General features: G+C 37.7%; 1 protein-coding gene across 2 annotated transcripts in view; it reads right to left on the bottom strand.

Moving 5' to 3' along the window:
- The window catches only part of LOC129569245 (kinesin-like protein GA13060), a 54,124-nt gene that overhangs the window by 4,610 nt on the left and 25,268 nt on the right, over nt 1-24,246 (bottom strand). Inside the window, exons 1-7 of one of the 2 annotated variants that reach the window (XM_055447917.1) lie at nt 19,099-19,913; nt 6,804-6,972; nt 4,926-5,229; nt 4,485-4,688; nt 570-985; nt 382-496; nt 79-300 (exon numbers count right to left, since the gene is read on the bottom strand). In XM_055447917.1, coding sequence (XP_055303892.1) covers nt 79-300; nt 382-496; nt 570-985; nt 4,485-4,688; nt 4,926-5,229; nt 6,804-6,972; nt 19,099-19,121 — 1,453 coding nt within the window. In that variant the 5' untranslated portion in view covers nt 19,122-19,913. Of the gene's footprint in view, nt 1-78; nt 301-381; nt 497-569; nt 986-4,484; nt 4,689-4,925; nt 5,230-6,803; nt 6,973-19,098; nt 19,914-24,246 lie in introns of those variants that run through there. The other variant, XM_055447916.1, reaches the window with a different exon arrangement.

Genomic DNA, 24,246 nt, shown 5'->3' with positions numbered 1-24,246 from the left:
GTTCGTTGCGACGAACGAGAAAGAGAAAAAAAAACGATTTAACGAAATGAAGCCAATTAAATGAATTGATTGTTTTACGTTTTGAGGTTTTTTTCTGTGGCAGCTTGCTTGGTTTCTCAGCACTGGATCCCTTTAGCGCTTTGTTCATTGAACATCGGTTATCGCCCGAGTTCATTGAAGGAATATAGACGGGTGGATGTTCGCCATCGGTGGCGTCGTCACCTGGCCCTAAATAAATTACCGTGTCGGCTGAAAGGTCGGAGCTCGAAGGATCTGGACCATCCGAACTTGAAAAGTTTCCTATTTCAGAGCAATTGAAATTGTTCCAATTCAAACCCACATATATTTTGTTCCGTTTGTTTGTTTCACTTGACTATTTACCTGTAATATCAAAGCCTAATGCTTTTTGCGTTGACAAAGGCAGTCGATGCTTTCTTCGTCGCATTCTGTGTATTCTTGATGCAACCTGTACCGTCGTAAGCACATCGGCGTGAGTCTGCGTTGTGGGGAAAATAAACAATCGGATTTCAAATCGTTTGTCGCTTTCCGACTTTAAAGTCGAGTCTTACCTGTGTACATATGATATGCGCTAAAATCGTAACGTGGCAAGTAATTGGAGCTAAACAGTCTTTGAGGAGTGGAGTCAACGGATGATTTTGGTTTGGCGTATGCTTTTGTCCACCAAGAATGGCAAAAAGTGTGTTGCCAATACCAGATAATGGAAATCCGCCGGAGCGATTTGCACAACCTCCCAAATTAATTAAATGTAAACGACTTCGACCGCCAGCAACGCCACTTTTGCCCGCTAAACTATGCTGATACACGTGCAACGTAAAAATGATTGCGGGCTCCGAGTTGCCCGGAAGTCGTGCCGATAGCGCTGAATCTAGAAATAACGCAGCCCTTTCGGCTGATGATGCTCTCACCTCGGTTGGACTGCCCAAAAAATCATCGCGCAAATAATTACCCGGAGAAAAATCGGAGTCTATTCAAGAGAAGAGAAAAGAGAAAAATCAGAAAGAAAAACGGAAGAGTTCACTTAACGCCGTAGAAAATAGTTCAATTTTCACATTTGCCTAGAGCTTCACTAACACACAATTTGCTGGATAAATAAGTGCCAGACATTTATTTTGTCGCATTTTCGCTCATTTCTCCTCATTCACACCGAATCAATCGATTTGCATAAGTTCCCAATGAAAATGTTATTCTCACATTGACATATGCACAGACACATTTTCTTTAGCTCTGCCATTTTTTCGATGTGTTAATACGGATGGGGATTTTTTCTTCTTCATCTTCTAAGAGCAAGCGGAAAAAAACGTGTTTGTGACGACATCAATTTGCAATAGCAGCATCAAGCGACAAATATTCCGTACAGGAATGGGAGCGGATCAATAAAGCTGTATCAGACAAAGCAAATATTTACAGTTCCATTTTCAGCTATTTTCCACTTATCTATCCTCAATAAAAAAAATGGAAACGTCAATATTTCTTTGCCGTTCGATCCGTAATGGTAAAAGCTGCTTTTTTGCCTTTTTCCACAGCGAATGAATATATTCGCCGCCATACATGAGAAATCATCATGTTCGAAAATCGTTGGAAATTCACTGAGTAAGCGGCGGAGCCAGTAAAAATACCTATGAAAGTGCAAATGTATAAATACGGTGTACACATACATAAAACGCAAATAAAAATACATGCACACACAAAAGCGGCGACATAGAAAGAAGTAGCAGCGCACATAAACGACAGTAGCATTAATTTTGTCACACTTGCAATCACCTCCTCATCCCATCGCCTGCGATTTGTTTGCACACAAAATATACACGGAGCTCTCTCGCTCAAACACACATACAGAACCATACCTCTCAAGCCACTTTATTTGGGAGTCGAGAGAGAGAAAAAAAATGCAAGTTAAATAAAATCAAAGCCTGCAAGATTTATGTTACGCATTTACGTTTGGATTTACGATTTTCCTTCTTCTTTTTCCGCTTTTTATTGTGAGTGTTTGCTGCCGGTTTGTGTGTGCGCATTTTTTTTTTTATTCGTGTCATCGAATCAGAAGGGTCAGGAAATTGATCCCCCTTTTTTCCGATTTTCTAAATGTATTATAAACATAAAAACGACGAGTAAAGAATAGCACAAGGAATAAAAAAAAATGTTTTTATGCGTTGTGGAAATGAGTGGCTGAAACCACCTCATATCAAATGATGATTTCATAATATGTTCTCTGCACAGTGAACATACTCGCACAGCAACTGAATTGAGTCTTGAGTTTCGAAGAATGTGAAAGATGGTTTCACTAAATTTCCCATTATTATAGAGGAAGGGAACACGACGACGACGACGAAAAAAGTAAATCACCAACTGCTTCGTAGCACAAGTGTATACACGCATCGGACGGCTGTGTCGCAAATCACTAAATTATATCAACAACTGAAACAAATCAATTTTACCGTTTAAAATTTATGGTTTCTCTCGTTCTCAGTAATCAATTTTCCTGACTAGTTCAAGTGACACATTCTTTTGGTTATCGCTCTCTTGCTCGCTCTCTGTTCTCTACTCGCTATGCCTGATTCATTCCGTGCCATGCTATAGGCAGCAATCAATTTCCTAATAATAATTGTCATATAAAGAGAGGGAATCGTACGGGAAAGACAGTGACTAGTGACGATGATATTTCGTCGACGCAGTGCTGAATCGTCGTCCGCATATAAATATAAACATTGAGCTATGAGCCGCCACACTATTCGCCACTTTGAATTTCGGTGAATCAAATGCATTCCATTCGTCGCCACTCCCTTCACATTACGGTAATTGTGAAAATTAATTAAAACCAAGCCGTTATAAATATCGAGTGAGGGGTTCCGCTCTGTCATTTCGGATTTGTTGTCGTTGTTTTGCTACCGTTTTTCAGCTACTGACACTTCACCATTCAACGCTTTCCGTATTTGTCAATTGAAATTCGGGCGCGTCGTTGTAGTACAGCCACAGAAAATGAACAGACGAGGAAAAAAAAATGAGAAACGAACAGCAAACAACACTAGACCAAATACTGGAACGCACAAAAGGCAAATTGCATCCACAATTCGAAATTGAATGCCGCTATCTTTTTGGTCGGTTACGTATCCCATGTCTAGACTATCATTATCATTAGCAAACAATTTAGAATAAATCTTATTACTCTCCCATGGAATGCGGAAGATGGAATGGCCAAATCTCATCGAGAGAAATTTAACCAATTGTTCATTTGCCGAACGCACACTCGCCCGTACACGCGTTAGCTCATACCACATCTTGGTCTGTGTGCCACTTCGTCTTCGTGTGCTCGATGAAACGAACAATGTGAAGTAATTTGCACTCCTCTTATCAATTGAAAATTCTTAAGCAAAAAAAAAATGTCTTTGCTTCATTCCGCATTCATTACGAAGTGTTTGAGCACATTTAAATTCTATTGTTTGAGTTTTTCAATTACAATACCAAGTGATCCGATGAGATGTCTCTTGCTCTGTATTACGCAAGTGAGAACATTTTTTACATTCGGCACAAATAAAATTTGTTCCGACACTCTTTCTAATTTGCTTTTGTTCGTCATTTTAATGGCCACGCCGTATTGAGTGGGCCGAATGGTGTTAGCAAAAGGATGTGAACTAATTACATTGAAAGCAGTTAAATTTTTTAAAATACACCATAAACTTATGTATCATCAATGGTAATGTTCAAAATGGCCAGATTTAGAATCCATTCGGCAAATTAAAGGGGGGGCGAATCGGAACGTCAAATGAATAACAAGAAGCGATTCCTTCAAAACCATAGCTGTGCATGGGTGCTAAGAAATGTAAAAGAAAGAAAATGTTTTCAACTCCAAGGGAAAACCCATTCTTTAATTTCAGCAAAAAGTGTTCCATTTCGTCGATTGTTCTATGTGAAATATTGGTCGGAAGAAGAAAATGAAAATTATGAATCGAAAGTAAAATCGAAGCGAAAGGAGAAGGAAAAAAAATTGGGTCGACCAAAGCCATTAGTTGGTATTTATTGTATCTGTGTCATGCCTTGCCTTGTCTTGCCTTGTTATTAAAGGATGTTTTGTTTTGAACAATGCATTCATCATAATGGTTTATGATGGAAAAAAAATGCCGCACGGCATATTCCCATCATATGCTCATCCATGACTATTTATGCGAAATACTCTTGTACTCTCAAGTGCCTTTCATTTAAACGGTTGAAAAGCGGTCGTATTGAATGTTCCATGTGGAGTATTGTACTTTTTCAACTATGCGGAATGAAAGCATATATTGTCATCGCACCAAAAAACCATGGCACACAACAGCCGAGAGATAGAAAAAAAACTATAGAGAGTCTTTTGTAAAGTGGTTGAAAAAAGATGGAAAAATGTGAGTAACGCGAACGGAAAATCATAACCATATGAGAAATAGAAGTTTTTATGCTGTCATTATGAATATAAAGTGCTTATAATTATTTACCTGTTGCGTATTCTATGAGGAGATCTTTGGATGATGAGCCTGGCTTCGTTGCGCTGACACCCAGCGCACTCACTCGAACCGAAAAGCGAGCACCGGTTTTTTGTTTTCGTTCATTGATTCCTTTGAATAGCCATGATATTGCACATGGTATGGCGCCCAGTTCCTTTGCCGACACTGTCGAACCAAACATTGTTTTTGATTGACCTAAAAATAATCGCAAGAGAAGAAAAAAACCAATGGCAATGAGCTCTATCTCTGTCCTCCATCGAATATCACCATTTTCACTGTCTCTTGCAAAGACAGACATCCTTACAAGCGTAAATACGTCAATCGGATGAAAGCGAAAATGATTTTTCGTCCATCAACCGGAAAAATAATAATAAATGACGTTCCGTTGCATGCATTGATTAATGATAGCAAAGATATTAATTTTCCACATACCTGACTCGGCATAGCCAAGCGTGAGCAGGCAACCATCATTTCCTTCGAGCACAGCGGGTATGACCTCGGATAGAGCCGATGATGTGACATCCATTTGAGCATCCTCGTCAGTAAACAAATTATCAAATGCGAATATTTTCGGTGCGGCAACTTTTGGTGCGCGCTCTTGTGATGCTGCCGAACTGGGTGCCGATGGTGTTGGATCAGTTAATGTAATTTGTCGCTTCTTCTTATCGATCGACAAGTAATGTGGCTGTGAACCTTCTGTCAGTGCCGAGTCCGAGATGCGCAGCATAACTTTAACCTATTTAACACGAGTAACAACAACAAAAAATGCGCAATATATCAATTAATTTGCTCTTTTCGATGAATTTCCATCGAACCATTTTTCCGACCAAGTGTCAAAATTTGCTAATAATATTGATGCGGGAACCATCTATATCGACAATTATGCATGCTAGCAGGCAATCACAGTAAATGAATGAATTAGCTGCAAATTATTCATCAAATGTAATTAATGTGGAGCGTGTGTGTGTGTGTGTGTGTGTGTCCCTTGCGAGGGACCAGTCTGCACTGCAGAATAACATGTACTAAATTGGATTGTTCAATGAGGAAAAAACGATATTTTCTTTAAAAATTAAACGAAAATCAATTGATTCACGAAAGGAGTGAGGTAATTTAATGAGACACGAAAATACTAATGAGTCTATGTGAAAATGTGAAAATCGTCTCGAAGGAACCGACATGCAGTATACTGCGTATATATACGTGAAATTAATAAATCGAAAATTCTTCGAGCAAAATTTATTGATGAAATTAAGGCAGAACAATAGCAATCGATTTGTGATCAATGTCCGTTTATTTAATTTCAACAAAAAGCTCTATTGTTTTGTTAAAACGAAACTTTATTTCGGTTTATCTTCTTTCGATTTCTTTGGCCACTCAAAGTAATCAAATAATAAGCAGAAAGTTTTTTTTCAACTTGGTACCATCACACATGTATCTCTTTCGTTCGAAATGCTGCATTCGATTCATTGAACTGTAAACAAAGTGGACAGCAGACAAACTAGGAAGTGAAATCCCTGAGAAAGAAAGAGAGAAATACAAACGCTCGGTTGCTTGTGTTCAATGGATGGAGAAATAAACCGCATAAATACACCGAGTAGTTGTATCGTTACATCGACAAAATAAATGTCAATATTTGTTAGTTGTCCGGTTATTTCGCATTAACAAATGTCTGCTATTGTTGTTTATTATTGGGAAATTTGTAGTCAATTTTTTTCCTTGCTGTTTTGCCACATTGTCAATGGTATAAATGTACTGCACAAAAGAGAACATGACTTGCTTTCCATGATACACTGTGTCAGTTTGAGTTTGTGTTTCTGTTTTGTGATTTTGAACATTGTACATTCAACTTTTTGCTGGAGCTGCAATGCTTTGCGTTGTACATTGGTCGGTCGGTCGAACGGTAGCTTGGCTGATAGATGCATGGCAGAAGCCGAAACGAGAATTATTGTGACAGAGAATTGCTCTTTTCCATTCGACGCCTCAAGTGAACATGAAACCAACCAGTCAACCAGCGACCGAATCGATTCACAACCGACTCCGGTGTGATGTAATATCGGCCAATTTTCCATGGGCTCAAATTGGCGCAACGATAATTTAATTTGATAGTTTGTATAAATTTCGTGTTAATTTTTTTTATACATTGTTAACGCATACATAAAATGTTACATTGATGAAATCACCCGGCCTATTCATGTATAGGCTTATAAACACATAATGATTGTACAAAATACACACCATTTTCATAATATAAACGCTGGCCACGCACGGAACAGCAGTACGAGAATACAACAAACACAATCAACCACTCACCTTTCCCAGTCCATAGTTCTCTTTGTTTGCCAGTCGTCTCGCCAAAACAGCTGGCATTGAAGGCTGAATCCGCTGGAGTGCTCCACAAAATCCGCCACGCTCCGCAGTCGGTATGTCTGGAACTCGCGATCTAACTGGCGCATTATTGTTGGCCATTCGCTGAGCGGCTCTTGAAAAATGAAAAGAGTCATAAAATAACATACAATTAGTTAGTTTGCTTTCAAATATAATCGGTAAAATGGGGGCTGGTGCGTTCTGGTCTCTCACTCTCACCCTGTATGTATGGCGCTTCATGGAAAAAAAATACTCAAAATAAAATCGATTTTTGACTTCAATACGTTTTGAAACGAACCGTTGAATAGAACGCACGGCAAAATATCCATTGTTTCAAAGTTTCATTTTAATGCCGAAGAGGGAAGAGCAAGCCAAAGCCGGAGAGTGAGCGCTACACAACAAATGTGTTTGTATTTACAACCGTTTCCCCATGGAATTCAAAGAATACTTTTGAGCATTTTTTGTTTCATGTCAGCCTATATGACATTGATGGAATGCCGCACAAGCAACGGAATGCAAATTTTTGTGAAATGCTTTGTACTTGCTTGTTGGGAAAAAAAGTTCTTTTTCAGCCGAGCAAAACACAGAAAAAAAAAGTTTATTTGCGCGACGTGAAATATTCGACTATTTTTTTTTCGTTGTTCTTTCGAAACAAACAACTCTCTTGTTTATTCATTTGTATCCTTTTCATGCTAATGATAGTCGACAGTCGGAAAACCAACGGAAGAATATAAATAGGAACAACAGTTGAAACAGAATGCACAAACTATTCAGACATAATTGAACATGATGATAATTGATAATAATTTAACGGAAACAAATTCGTGGAAATATTTTAACCGATGGATACGCTTTTTTAACCGCCAACCGAACCGAATCGAGTAGAACAGCTCACTACAAATTGTATTCGGCCGCTACGCTCTTAGATACCACCATCATTCACTTTATTTCCGAATCGGATATTTCAATAAAGAAAATGGAAAATACATGAGCCAAATCAACATGTTACGTATTTATACACACACATACACAAACGTACAATGTGGATGTGTATGTGTTTGCCATTTCGTTTGTTCTCCGAATTATGTTCAATTGACAAGCCAACAGCTTGACCTACTTCTAATTTTACTTCTTACATTATGTATTTATGAAGTTGGCAAACCCAGTGAATGAGCTTTTCCACTTCTTTCAAGCATGAGCGAATTGACTTAATTTGACTTGTGACATATGCCCTGTGCCTTTTTTTTAGTTTGTTTGGGCAAATTCGGTGATATCGACAATTGACAAAATCCGAACGGCAAACAAAACACATACACACACACATACACATTCTCGCTCGAGTCTCGAATAAGGCACAGATAAATCGTGTTGAATTATTTATTGTATTTTGCTTTTGGAGCAAAATGTCAGCTTCAGTTTTCCCAAAACAAGAAGAAAGAAAAAACAACAAAAATATTACGAACATAGACGAAACGAAAATGGAATGGAATGGATCTTAAGATGTATCTTCATTTTCGATAATCACATTTCTGTGCTATGCTTTCGAATATTTTTAAGGCACAAGATTTTCGAGCCATGGGATTTCAACAATCTCTTTCTCTCTTTTCTCGTTTGTTCGGAGTGAAAAATGATTTTATAATTGTTCGAGTCACAGAGATGGAAAACCAAAGAAAGAAAATGCTCGAAGGAAACCTTTTTTCGCTTGATTTTTGTGCTCGTTTGACTGGAAAGATCTCAATTATTGATATTATTCTTCTTTTGACAATGCAGAAAATGGATGGCAAAGCTGCGTATAGTTCGGCAGCCTTTTCTCCGTCTTCAGATAAGAATGATCCTAAATGAGATGTATAATTAATGCGGAATTTTCCTTTCCTTTCCATCCATAATAACAATGAGTAGAATGACATGAACAACGACGAATCGAAATTCGGAACGAGATGCGTTTGGCATTTGAGCGTCTGGAGACTGGACCTGAACAATCCACATTATCTTGAAAAAAGTCATCATCAGTCGAAATGGTGTATTTTTTTTTTACTTATTCTTCAAGCGGATTTTTTGTCTGCAATAGGTAATTTCGTGATCATTTTTAATCAAAATGTGCCCATGATAGATTTGGTCCAGTGCGACGCCATTTGTATTTTGGGCTAAAAATAAATGCGATATACTTCTGGAACGAGCAAACGACGATGCATGAAATCTCGGCGCATTGTGTGCTGTTGTCTGCATATGCCAATTCATATTTGGGTGAATAACGTTTTTAATTAACGGAATAGCCAAAGTGAGTGAAAAGATAATGAATATTTAATTTTGTGTTTCAGCCATTCGGAACGTGTCACTGTCAAAAAGTACTGAATAAACAAAAGCCGGTTTCTCGTGCACGATCTTTGATTCGGGGTTTCGTTTGTGTCAGAGGATTCATTTGAAATGCCGCAGTCTCGCAACATGCACACGAACTAGGAAAACATTTAAAATTAAAACCATGTCTACTTTCTCTCTCTTTTGCTGGATTGGAATATCGTTTTTCTTTCGCAAGTAGAGCGACAGAGAGAACAAGGTCTCGCGATAGAGCACAAGGCACAGCACAAAAAACGCATAGACTTCAGAGCCGGCAGCAATAGTAATGCCACAGCAGACAATGAGAGATGTCACACATAATCAACTCTATACATGGAGGAAGTTCGTATATCGGCTTAACTCTCAGTATCAATGTAAAAATTTCATAGGAATATCTCTTAATATTTTATATCACATATATCCAATTTGATGGCGTGTGTGTGTGTGTGTATGGGCACTTGTATGTGTGTGAAAATGTTTTCGTTCCTTCTTTTCGTGCATGTTCTTTGCTTCGGTTCAGTTTACAATATTTTTTCTTCGGTCTTTATTTCGGTTTTTGTCTGCATCGAAATTTCCATCCATCAAGAGAAACTAAACGTGAGCAAAATTCATTGTTTGCGACGCTACCTCCCCCTCAATTTTGGCGAACTTGAACATTATGTCCTTGCCATATCTCTTCGTCGTCGTCGCTGTGCTTTCTCTATCTCGTGAACTTTTCATGTATTTTGAGGCACTCACATTATTTGTGAGTGTGTCTCTCTCTCTCTCTCTCTCTCTGTGCCAAGAATAGTTCAGTAAAGTCGTGTTTTCCTTAGCTTCGAGCAAAATCACCCACCACATGCAATCAACTATCACCGAGCCACCACCATTCACGTACATATTTCGTGAAAGTTGAAGTTAGTTTTCTATCGGTTTGTGGCAGTTCGTTTGCCAGCTAGCTACTTTTTTCCCTCTCTCTCTCTCTCTCTCCCCCTCTCTATCCATTGCCGTTTTTATTGTTTCTTTGTATTTCGTTTTCTATTTTTCGTCATCATTTCACGCTTTATAGATTGCCGAAGAGCATTGCCATTATTACTACGTATTATGAAACGTAGGAACATCACGTGTATGTATGTGCGTAACGTAAGTTGTAACACTACAGCACCTGGTTCCACGTACACGTATAAAAATGCCACTTAAGATAAATGGTGCACACATTCCTTGAAATGTGTGTGGACCTCTGTCTAGATTGGCTTCACATCTTTCTTTGCCGCTTGATCTGCTTATTTTTTTTCCTACTGCATCCGGTCGTGTGTGTGTGTGTTTTTTTTTCACATTCATTTCGCAATTTCGTTCCCTCTATTTGGAGCTTTGTATCTTTTTAATAATGTTCTTATAAAAGAATTCAGACTTAAAGGGATTTAAACGATACGGAATGGTTCGATTGTCATGTGTTCAAGTGGCTGTCATATTATGCTATTTCATGTACGAAATGAATTGGTTTATCCAATGATTTATTTAGTTCGTTATTACGGTGCCAGCAATAATTTCCTCCGTTATCATTGATTCTTACATTAAATAAATGATGCCAAAGTACGTGACGTTGGATTACATCTTGCGTTTGCAATGATTGCTAATTTCCATGCGGTTTCCAATGTAATATATTGGATTTCGAGGTTTTGCTTTGGCAACTATTGACGTTTGAATGGAATCAAAAAGCATTTCAATCAAGATAAAATATTCTGTCACTCAATTTGTCGCTTCATCATGAACAAAGTCTTTTCATATTATCCGCACTAAATCTATTAAATATGAAGCGAACTAAAAGTGGGATGCTAACGTCATGAATGGCAAACAGTTGTTTGAAAACTTGTTTCGAACCCTTTTCCATTCGGACTCGGCATTGACACGAACAGTAAATAAAGCAACATTGTGCTAAATGTCATGCAATCGGCGAAATGCAAGCTAAATGTAATGTTCATGAAAATCTAGCGATTTTTAATGAAGCATAAACCGAACGAACGGATGGACGAATGAACGACGCAGATTTTCATGTGCATTTTAATGATCTTATGAATTATTCGAATCGCAATAAATTTTCATACAGAAATAATGCGATCATCCATAATTTATGCTTTGTACATGTTGATTAAATCGAAAACCCGTTTCCTTCTCGTCGCTCATTCATTTTTGTTTTTCCACAAATATTTAACTTGTACATGACACGCATCCTTTACGCCATTAGCTTTGGCTTGTGAACTCATTTTCACGAATTGTGCTGTCACACCGCTTTTGATCCTTATGCTCAGCGTTGGTTGGCGGGCGCAAAAAGTCCGTATGAAATAGGTAACGACACCGTCACCTAATAATAAGCATTAAATAGCAACCCGTGCGACTGTTTTCGCATGTATTATTTATATATTTTTGCAGAAAAGCGCCACAGCAGTATAGAACAGTGCAGAGTGCCGAAGAAATGTGCATTGTGACCAGAATATTGTATTATTTCGAATTGGAGTGTTCAGACAATGTTCAATGTGGCAATGGCATAATGTTATGTTGTGTTGTGTCTGCAGTGGCGCAAATTGCATGCAAAACAATGACAACACGCATACATGCAACGGAACAGGACGAGAAAAAAAAAATTCACGCATCACATTACTTTCTCTCATCGCAAAAGCAAACACCCAGGAAATTTGCTACATTAACGAGTGTGAATAAACAAACACATACAGCATAATGTGAACATGGCCAACAGAATACACATATCGTCTACACCCTCGCCCCCCGTCCCTATAGTTGCACTCGCACTCGCACATACACAGACGGTCTATGACACTGCTTATTGCTTATGAAAATAGAGAAAACACCGCAAATGGAAATGGCTGGCCGATGTGATAACAATGCGACTGGGCAAAAATGCGCTCTCGATCTCTCTCGCACTCACAGTGTCTCTATCCCATTCTCCCGAAAACTTTTGACATTTTATTTTAACCCTTGTTTCAAGGTTCATTCATATTCCGGTCGTTATATGAGCAATTTTTTGGTCGTCCCCTGGATAAATAGATTAATTGGCTTGGGAAAACATGGTGAAATGTTCATTTTAGCGAGAGATTGAAACATAATACCAAGAAGCTTATGCTATCCACCAGAGCCACAGAGAAATGTATACGCGCAATGAAAAACCTTGTGCCGACTTTAAATATAAATTACGATTAGAATTTATGTGCCTCCGAACACTCATATACCGATGGATGGCCATATCTTTGCCATTAAATAATTAAGTTTTCGCTAATATCAAAAAGATTAGGAGCGAAGCATTTTCCAGCAACACACAAAGGGCAAATTGGGCAAAACGGCGTGGCAAAGTCACGCGGTGACAACTGAAAGAAATATATAACTCATCTCTTTCTACACGCATTACTCTCCACTCTACATATTTCCATATGTGCACGCTGCTGACTTAGCTCATCTCTTTCTCTCGCTCATATTATCGCCGGAATACAAACAAACAAAGAGAATGTGAAATGTAATCACGTAGCATATTTTAAATTGCGTTTATTATTCTTATGAGAAAATGCAAAGTTAAATTTATAAAGTAAGACGTGCAAGGAGTCATTTCTTATTCATTCTTTTGCTTCTTTTTCTTCTCTGAAGTGTGTAATTTTTTGAGATTTTGACGTAAATAATGGATCAACTTTTGCTTGGATTTGATTCTCAAAGATTAATATTATTACTTGCGGAAAAGAAGTCGAGTATTGATGAGCATATGCTGGATTTAGAAAACCACATTATCCCGTCTCTACATCGCATCGACACCACAAACATAGGAAAAAGCGAAAAAAAAGCCATTACGCTACACAGGACACAATTCCCCAAGAGTGACAAATAATAATGAAACCGAAACAGCACAAGCAGCTACAACCGCAGCAGGAAAAAAAAACCGAATGTTGAGATGATAAGACAAAATCCACATTGAAAATATTTATGTTATGCTATTAAAATAATTTCATTTTCATTTGCCAGAGCATTGCATTTGTGTTTCGTAGCTCGTTGCTCATTGTTCTTCCATTTTTCGTCAACATACATGGAATGCCGTTATCTATAATATTTCAGCTATTTTACCTGGCAATGATAAATCCATTTTTTGCCGTTGTCTGTCGCTTTTTTCTGCCTTCTTTCTCTCTTTCTCTGTCTCTCTGATATTTTTATATCCACGTAATTCAAGCTCGCCTATTTATCATCGGGCTACAAATGTGCCCCGCATTCATTTCTGTATATTTTTTCGGAAAGGTGCGAAACTGGATGGATAGTAATAAATATGCTTGAATGTGCTTCAAAACCAACAGTTGTTCGGTTCAGGCTCACAAAGCTCATATCCGAATGTCATATTCATATCGTCTCTCTCTCTCTCTCTCTCTCTCTCTCCCTCTCTCTTTCTCTCTCTTGGATTGTAATCCAAATTGGAAAACATAAAAGCATTGTAGATATGACAAGCACAGAGCAACATACCGAATACAAAAAAAGCCAACCAACGTAGACGATTCCTGTTGTGTTGTGTCTTTCGCATCGAAATGAGCATCACACAAGAAATATTCTCATTTTCGAACTAAATTAAATAACGAAGACGTTTCGCATATCAAGTAGCTTCGGGGACATGGGAAAGTCATTTGAATAATACAACAGCAGTGGCAGAGAGAAGAGAAAAAAAAACACGAGAAACGAATAACGAATAACGGAACAAATGTATGGAACGAGCTGAGTTGATCGATGCCAAAACGTGTGGATGGTGAGCATTTGAATGGGCGAATCGTACACATTTGATGGCCTGAAAGATGACTATGGATGAATGTCGACCATGCATTTTAACGTTAAAATATGAAACATTCATCATTTACATACTTTTTCGGGTGACGAAACTGTTTGACCCAGTCAATGCTATATTTGTTTAAGGTCTCGCTTTTATGCCAACGATACAGTTTCAATGTCCATTCATATACAGAAAAAAAGAAGAGAAGAATGTGCTTGCCTAGTCATTTTCGGAATGGAAGTATATCAATATGCTTCACATCGCTAGAATGTCACTTAGTTGGGAATTTGAATTTGAATTGGGGTTAGCAACTGTAATCCACACAGACAGGTCGAAAAGCAATGGACAGTTTTTTCTTCGCCATCACATTTGATGTTTCAAATAAAAGAATAGATTTTTGTTCAAAGAACAAAAAATCAATTCAAATTATTCAACACTGTCAACAACCAAAAAAAAATATTAGAAAATGAAATTGATTTGTTTCGTAAAAATCAGTTTGATTCAAGCAGTATTTACATATGGTTTCAATTACGCAAGCAATTATGTGGTTTTGCAGGAAAAAAACATTTTTGCAAAATTACTGTCCACATTCTTGATGAACGTGTTTTTTTTTATGCCTAATTTGGTCCAGTTTAACGGTGAGTTCGGCCCAAACAATGCAGAAAGTACCAACGAGACTGGAATTTTTATGGCAATCATCAAGTGTTTGAATTCATTATTCAACATTCTGACAATGTGCTAGCTTTATTTGCCAAAATGGGCTTGATTCTTCGTCAGACACCGAATTTATCGTTTTACTGTGGCCATTTGCCTTATTTTGGTTGTAAATTTTCGCAGTGCTTTTATTTGCTCTTTAGCTTAAACTTAACTTTCACTTGTGCGTCTCAATCATTCGTTTAACTTCATGGCCGTGTCCATCTGTGCATTTGGCTCGAGGACGAAAAAGGAATAAAAGACGAATGAAAATGTGCGGATTTGGATTCTGTTAGTCGATAAAAATTGAAATTCAAGCCTAATCACGTAGTATTCTGCAGCAAACACGTACATGACTTGGTAAATGAACTTTTTCTTAGCGAATGTTCTCTTTTTTTCTTTTCATTTCTTCTCTATTTTTTATTCCATTTGCTTTTTACAGTTCGTGCAGCTTTTCTTCGTTCCCACTGTTGCTTCGAACTCTGGCCAGTTGTTTTTGTTTTCTTTCGATTCTTCGGGATGTATAGTGTATTAAGGGAAAAATCAATAAAAAGTTCACCGAACAAGGCTCGAGAAAAGTGTTTGTTTGACTCTTTTACCCGGAGAGTTCATTTCGTCTTTTATTTTCTTTTTGCTTGCCGCGTTCCTGATCGGCTTTCACTATGTATAGTGAATGATTCCGTAACGCACACTGTGTGAATGTGCGCTTCAACGTCTTCCTTTTTTGCCGTTCCTCTTTCTTCCTCTCTGTGCTCCAACATAATAACATTCAATCGAAAATAGAAAAGGAGATATTTGTCGGGAGAAGATGCTGTGGAGCTTCTTGCTGTGTGTTCGTGTGGTGCAGCATGGAGAGGAACGGCAGCCAAAGGATTACATTTTTTTATGTGAATTAAATATTAAAGTCGACCATAATGGTCGATGAAATAAAAAAAAAAGCGAAATAATATTCATTTAATGATGATAACGACGGCGAGTCTTCAGCCATCGCACACTGTGCACTGGTGTGACAGACGATGTGCCGAAGAGCAGACGAGAAAAATTAGAATGATGAACGGATTATTTCTAAATAGGGCGAAACTTCCATTAATTTCTTCTATTGTTTTAAATGGAAACACCACAATTACGTGAGGATCGGCATGAAACGCTTCTTCAGCCCGCCAGCAGTTACGTTGTTATTTCCAATTTTCTAATGTAATAAGAGTGAATGGGTGTAAGCAGCAATCATGCGGAAAAAATGAATACTTATTTAAAAACGATTTGAACACAGGGTTTTGACTCGCAATTTATTCATTTTGGCTTTGGTGTGTGCGCGCTCGCTCGCTCTTTTTTCAATGTTCTCTGGTTATAATGCGGCTGAGAACGTATATAAATTCTGATTTTATCGAAATGATTATGGATGCGTTTCCGTTCGCTTCGATGTTATAGACAGATCGCAAAGATACTGAGCGCATAATGCGATGGGACACTAATGTCATGTCAAGTCGAGATTCCAGAATAATATTTTATTCGGCTCGTTTTTTTTTATTCCTTTTTCTCTGTCTCTATCTGACTTCGGCTCCTGCTCTTGCTATTGAGAATAGGGCGTGTGTATTTGCTCAGCAGCGCTTTTGATGCTGCTTTTTAAAAGCGATAATATTCAGAGTTGCCTGAGATTTTTCGTTGTTCGTTTTTCGCCTTAGCTACGCTCTCGCTCCGTGCATGTATGTATGTATACGTCGTGTGCTTGTACCAATATTGTCGTCATGTCCTTTCGCATAACGAAGAAAAATAGAAAAATTTGTTTCCAAAGTCTGGTACGTGCTGCCTTAATCCAAACGTGATAAGGATTCAAATTCTATACAAATATGTATAATGTCAAATGAGCAGAACCAGAAAAGAGACAGAGAGAAAGGACAGAGTCAGCGCTGTTGGGAATGTGCATGAATGCTGCGACGAAGAAAAAAAAGAAGACGAATTGAACACGCCAACGCACACGAAAAACTAAATGTAAAATTTCAGCGACAATTTTTTCTCTTTCTCTTCCTCTATCTCTGCCTCCGTGTGTATATTTGTGTGAGAATGTTTGCCCATTCTAGTTGGCGCGATCGTTTCAAATTGTTTTTCTGTTAAAATAAACCGTATTTTTACAGATATATTGGTCGCGTTCACATTTTTACACAGAATTTTATCGAATTGTAAAAAAACACACTCGCACACAAACCATTTTTTTTGCATTTCCGTTTTGTGACTCGAAACATAATTCACATATTTCTACTTCGAAAGCATTTGAGAATTGCATGCTGTCGCATAAATAATTATAATAGATAGATAAATTGTGCATGATCATTTTCAAGAATTCAAGGGTGTTTTTTTCTGTCTCTCTCTCTCTCTCTCTCTCTCTCTCTCTCTCACTTCCAGCAGCAAATTGCATTGCAGATATAAAAATGGCAAACACATAAAAAAAGCTTTAAAAATGCAGTCGTGGTTTTTTTTCTGTGCATCACCACCAACATAATACGAACCGCTGACGATGAACAATAAAAAAAACGGCAAAATGCAGAGAAATCAAAAGTATTTTTCACGATATGGTGCTTGTAATGATGAAATGACTTGCAATTTAACACCGATCTCGCACTGAATTTCGATAAATTCACTTTACAATCGCACCATTTTCATGATGTTGCAGCAATCGAATAAAGTGTCAGAATACAAAACTTAACAGCTCATATTGACGCTAATGCAATTTGCCAAAACAGTTGAGCTGTACACAATTCAGACGATGGCGATGATGATGACGATGACGACGACGGGCGCGTATTCGTTTCGCTCAAGTTTACCACTTTTGGGCTGAATGCGAAGTGGAAGCTTCGTTACCGAATGCTGCACACTCCTTTCGAATTCTTTTGCAAAGTCATCTATTACGTGCTTGAAATACCACCTGATCACGTGCATTGGATAACAATGCCGCGTTCGTATTGGCAAAATCATGTTTTGGCTCAATAAGTTAGCCGAAAAACGACGATTTTTTTTTTTCGTTTTCATGTGTAAACGTTTGCTTCTGCGTTGGCTCTCGGTGTGTACATATCGCCCAAATGGTGACTGTTGTTGTTGATGTCGCTCATGTGTTGTTGTGTGTTTTTTTTTAATGTTACCCTGAAAATGCTTGTTCCCATTGTGTGTGCCGCGTCGTGCAAGCAAATTCAGCACACATTTCCTACACACTCTTTCTTATGTGTGCCGTGTCTAAATCGACTTATATTGATACTTGAGCCTATTCGGGCCAAAAGTTTTCTATCTTTTCGAACGAGGCTAAAAAAAAGAAGAAGAAAAAAAATGGGCACACGAAATCGCGCTACTTCACGCAAACATAAAAATATCTATAAATGCTCCCGAAACGAACACTCTCCTTCTTGCTGCTGCATTCAATTCCAGTTTATGTTTATGTGAATGAAATAAATAGAATATGTTTAGAACGAGGCTGTGATTGGAATACTTAAGTGACTTCGGTTTGATAGATTATATTCGTTTGCTAGTTAAACTAACGATAGGGAGCTCCAGAACGAAAAGAGATTTCTTCCTTCGCAAATTCGTTTCCATTCGGATCCAACGGGAGAGCGAGATATGCTCCGAGGAAATAGAGTTTTAAGCCGTCATAATGTATTGTAAATCGAAACGATACGCTATTAACCGCATCGAATCCAGCACAACAATAGAATGTCATTAACGATTTTGTACGCAATGCCGTGAAAACGGTAGCATTTTCCGAAAACGATATCGATTCGGCTTCGATGAGTCAAATAAAATTATATTTTCGGTCCAAATCTGGCATGAATGTGAAAACACATAAAAACAGCCATCGATTTGTTATGTTTTGATGCTTTTTCCATTCATTGTTTGGAGTTGAATCGACGGCATTCGAAAAAGCGTCTTGACCGGATGATAATATTTTCATAGAGTTTCCTTCATTTTTTATGGTTCGATGCGATTTTCCACGAAAGACGCAACCCTTTCGATTCATATTGCCTTTTCCACTTCAAAGTGAAGACTTTGGGCGAAATCCTCTTTTGAAATATTGCAAATCGCATCAATGTTTCATCGTGAACATGGAAATGACGATGCAAAAAATGTGAAATTCCTTCATATTTTTTCATCTTGAAATATGTTTCGAACCTTTTTTTTTCTCTCGAACACTTTGACTTTTTTTCGATGAATTTTTTTCCATTCATGAAAAGCTGTGCAGGTGATTCGACATAGAGAAACACGGAAAATAGAGCGAATTATTTCACGTGAATTCCGCTCGTGATTAAATTTAAATTAATAAAATGTCCCGCTTGCGAGCAGGCAGGAAAAAATGAAGAAAAACTTAAAACAAAAAGATTGATATGAAAAATCAGTTTCGGTCATCATATCCAACTTTGTTGTCGTCAAATTGTCTGGCAAATTTACCTTTTAACTGTCGGTGAGCTCATATTAATCCTTTAGTATGTGAAATACATCCGCATTCCATTCTTTATTGGCATTTTTCTCGACTTCGTTTTTTTTTTTATTCATAAATATCTCTTCCACTGGTAATACCCGTTTTTCCACCTGTGTGTAAGTCTATTTCCATACCTGTGTCATTTTTTCGAAGCATTCAATTGACGCGAGCACATTCAATAAAATTTAATAACATGAATTTTTCGGAGGAGTAAATTTTTTCTCTTTCATTACAGTTCACATAACAGACGGTAAAAAGTGGGACAGCGTTTTATTCGTTCGAGCAAATCGATCGCATTCTTTTATGCCATTAAATATCTCATGATTCGCCTTTTATTGCAAATTGCACCACAAAACACCAGACACACATTTAACTTTGCCGTAATTGTCATTGCTCGTTGTGCTCAATTTTGTCGCGTCGATGTTCGGTCCAAGTCATTGTCAATGTGCAAACATCAATTGTTGTTCGTGTTTAATTGTATCGATTATCATTAGTGTTTATTGTGGTAATCGTTTTCGATAGCATTTTTTTTGGTATTTTTATTATATCAGATCGCCGTTTATTGCCACATTTATTTGCATTTCGGTTTTGCGGTGCGAAAATGAACCCCTCACTTTGACGACCAAAAAAAAAAACGATGCAAAGGATATCGTAAAAATTCCAGTTACGCAGTTTTATTTTTTGACGCACACAAATACACACACACACACACAGTATTATTTTTTTTTCGCGATTGGTATCAACGATAATGTGCGTTGTTCATTTTTGTCAATTGGTTAACAACATCCACTTTTACAAATTAATTAAGTCAATTGTCGCCTATTGAAATTGCTTCTTTTGCCAAAGTTCGTCAACTGTAAAAACAATTTACGATTATTTGGATCACATTTCGCTATATACGGTGAATTAATGCAATCATTTACAAACTAATGAATCCAATTTGAATAATGGAAATTTGATCCATCGTCGATTTTGTCCGTGTTCATATTCAACCATATTTTCCGCTCTATGATTATTATAGCCGGTTTTATAAATGACAAGAATTATCAATATAATCCGATGAAACCGAAAAAAAGGAGTCATCGATTGGAAATCGAGCATGATATAAAATCCCATTTTCCCAATTTATTTCGACCAAATTGTTAGAATCGAAATATTCGGTATTTTTCAAATGATGATGGCATTCGAGCGATTGTAATCATGGCAATTTTGTGTGCGCTCCGTATAATAACTTATTTGTCGTGTTTTTTGCCTGGTAGCGCTTCATTCGGTCGCTTACTGACGTTGAGTTTTTTTTCGGGTTTGCATTTCCAGCCCATCGGTAAGCTCGAGAATGTAACAAATGCACACATCAACATCAACTTTTTAGCCATTTATCCACCAATCCATTTAGATTTAAAAGCAATTGATATGTGTATCAGCGTTTGGGTTTTATTACGTATGCATCGGCATGCATACACCTTTTGTACGACTGGATCGGATTGAGTTGATGTGCCCGTGCGCTGCACACACATATTCGGCAATTTGCTTGTTCAGTGCAATTGTGCATGAATAAATCTATTTGAAGAATCGATTAAATTGCTTTTATGGCTTGATAATTCGTTTGCAATCTAAAAGTGAAATATGACCTCGAGGTGTGATTGCGTGCAAATTATTGACCATTTTGCACAATTAATGATATGGAATATATCACATATGCTGCCCTTTATCTTGATTAATTTCTCTCTCTCTCTCTCTCTCTCTCTCTCTCTCTCTCTCTCTCTCTCTCTAGCTCATTCCAATGGTCAGCAATGCACTGCAATTGCAATTGCATTTCATATCGCAAATGAATCATCATTTCCTGTCAGCTGCCGTGAAAATATGAAAATATTTAAAATGCGAATATGATTAATACTCAGGCGGTTCCAAAAAAAGGATGAAAGAAAACGACTCGAATCTAATGAATAAAAATGACTTCGCGACGGGCGACGATCGATCGATTCTTTTTTCTATTACAGCCAATTGGTGCATATTATTCGATTGTCGTAAACAAATCAATCACTTGGCGAAATGTTTATGGAAAACTTCGCCGCTTTTCAATCGGATCAACGGCTTTCGATTGCATGAATTTTTCAATGAACATTTTCAAAAACAATCGAAATCAAACAGAAAATTCCGCTAGAAACAATGTCTGACATGTTCCATAATTTTGTTTTCCAAAGTATACCCAGAAAGAGAAACAAATAATTTTTCACCCAAACGAAGTAAAGGGAAAAGTTCTTGGATTTGAGTTTTGCGATAGAGAGACACACACACACACCGAGAAAGAGAGAGAAAGTTTGGAATGAAGGCAGAGTGAAATGTTTACAATGCCATCGAACAGTTGCTTACGAAATACGAACTGAACGAGTTCACCAATTGAATTCTTCACTCGCTTATTTTGATATTGCTCGCTTTCTCAACGTGTGTGAGGCCACCGCCGTCGTTGCTGCAGCCGTTGTGATTCCAGTCGCTTTTTTCCACATTTACTTCTATCGAATTTTCTCTATGTTTTATTGAATTATGCGATGAGAATTTAAATTCAGACCATATCTTTTCGTTTTCCCGAATTTGGAAGTGAACGCGCGCGCTGCACGCAGACACACAATTTTTGCTACGAACTTTTTCTGCTTTCGCTCTTTTTGTTTGTTGCTATTTTTAGGCGCAAATAAACTTACAAACAAAAAAAGTTTCGTTCTGTAAGCAGAATGCTTGAGTATTGAGTTTTTCAGTTTTTCAGTGTGGCACGACAATACCGAAACGAGGTACTCGGGAAAAAAGTTGTTGGATGTATTTTTTGTGTTGCTGGTGCTGGTGCTCTCGGTTCCGTGCTGGTCGCTCAAGCCACTTGATACGAAAAACAAAACGAAAAAAAAAAACGAGAATGAGGCGGAGGAAAAAAGCGACGGCAAAAGGTCGTTAATAAAAAAGAATCACATAATCATGGGAATGTTATTTCGAATGTTGTACACAAATGAAAATGAATATGATTATTTTGCGGCTGTGAAAGAATGTTTGATTGAGTGCAAAATTTGTGTAGCGGCCACTTTTTGTTGGCAAAATAAATTTTTTTTTGTTGGTTTATGCACCGGCGGTTCTGCGCCGCAAATTTCGAGCCAAACGAATTTGTTCACCCATTTGAAAACATCTCATTAATTTCATCGATAAAAGGGAAAAATTCATCCCGTTCTTTTTTTATTATTTGTTGTTTCGCATCAATATTTCTAATTTAGACGCTTTTGATGGACGGAACCCGCCATCGACGCGATTGATCAATTATATTCACCACGATTGGAATGCATCGATGAATGAAAAACAAATACGCCAAAAATCACCATCACCAATTGCCGCAGTGGGATGAGACGCGATTGTGAAGCAAAAAAAATCATATCAAAGCTCACAGTGTTGGGCAAATGCAAACTTCGTGTAGGATATTTGGTGCTCATCGAAATGAAATTCAAAAAAATCAAACGATATACCGTTTGTTGATGTAGGAATCGAGCGACCGTATGATTTAAACCCAGTCCAAACAATATGAACGCGAGAATTTGTTTAATGGATTTAATTTTCACGTTTCGGCAACACACATACACTCACAATTTTTTTTCAATGTGTCGCTGCAAAGGCAAAAAGTAACGCGTAAAATATGCGTGACACTCGGCTGTATTTTGCGTGAAAGCGAGAGAGAAAAAAAACCGAGCGTAAAGTGAAAAAATATCGAATGGAAAACGTGAAACGAAGGAAACGGGGCGGCGCAAAATAAATGAACGTTAATAGTTTTGTTGACATATGTTTTAATGGATTCGCATATAGTTTTAATTTGTTTTCGTGAAGGCATAACACATACACACGCACACGAGAAAAATAAAACGGCAGGCATAAGAAATTTAACCGCTACTTGTTTAGATAATCGGCTTGATGTTTGCATATATGTATGCATATTTAATGAGCGCTTGTATTGTTTATACCAAAATAAAGTTGATTCCTTTTTTTCATTAGCAAGATAGTGAAATATGAATGGTCGAGTCGGGCCATTTATCAAATTAAGCAGTTGATGTAATCACAAGACGCTTTTTGTGCCATATTCAATTTGCATAAATCACTATCGACCATCGAATCACAAGAATCGTCATTTTCCTTTCACTGAATGGAACGAACAGAAAAAATAAAGGAAAAAAAACACACTACGGGAGATTTCGTCTCGCCACAGCCCAGAATCACTGGCTATGGATTTTGCTTTTGCGCTAAGATACACACAGACCGAATGCACTCGCTCTATCGCTGTCGCTCTCTCTCTCTCTCTCTCTCTCTCGGCACCGAGTGAAAATCAATAGACTGAAAATAACCACAATAAACCGCACACTCAGTGGCTTTTGTAATTCAAACTTGAAAACCACTTGATATCAAATAGAGCAAAACTAGGAATCATGACTATATCACGTATTGCATGTACCGATCCGACTCCATGCAATTATAATATGATTAAAACTTTTGCCTTTTGCAACCGCCCATAAAATTTATTATTATTATTGCGAGAGATGCACATTTAGGAGATCGCTTGAGCAATCGCAAATCGGTTTTGCATTTCGGTCCAACATCAACAAACCTCTGAAGTCATTCTCGCATTCGAAATGGATTGTGTGCAAGTGGAAAAGTATTGTTAGTCGTTTCGTCGCTAGCACACGGGAATGTGGGAATGTGATGGTTTTCGTTCTGTCTATTTTTAAATACACATTATGGCCGCAATACAACACAGTCGATTTTCCTTTGTCGGATGGAAAAACGATAATTGCCGCCGAAGCGCAATAATTAAAATCCAATATTGCTGAAGATGAAGGCAAACAACTGAGGAATACAGACGAAGTAAGACGAAGAAGAACAAAAAAAATGAGGTAGTTACATTTTACAAAGCTGAGCATTGACTGCCAAGAAGTTTTTCTTGAAAGAAGACTGAAAATAAAAATCATTTGTTTTATTTTCTAGCTTTTGTTTCTAAGTGGCCATTTATTTTTCAAATAGGATTACCGTTCGACAACGGAAAATCGCTGATAATCGTTGCCATTTGCGTTGCTGCTACTGCTGGCTCCTGGTGCTGTTTT

Source organism: Sitodiplosis mosellana, unplaced genomic scaffold (assembly GCF_009176505.1).
Source record: "Sitodiplosis mosellana isolate CC-2019 unplaced genomic scaffold, AAFC_SMos_1.0 Smas_scaffold_30, whole genome shotgun sequence".
NCBI classification, from domain to species: domain Eukaryota; kingdom Metazoa; phylum Arthropoda; class Insecta; order Diptera; family Cecidomyiidae; genus Sitodiplosis; species Sitodiplosis mosellana.
The sequence above is the reverse complement of the archived record's forward strand: the minus strand, read 5'-3'. Positions and strand labels throughout refer to the sequence as shown.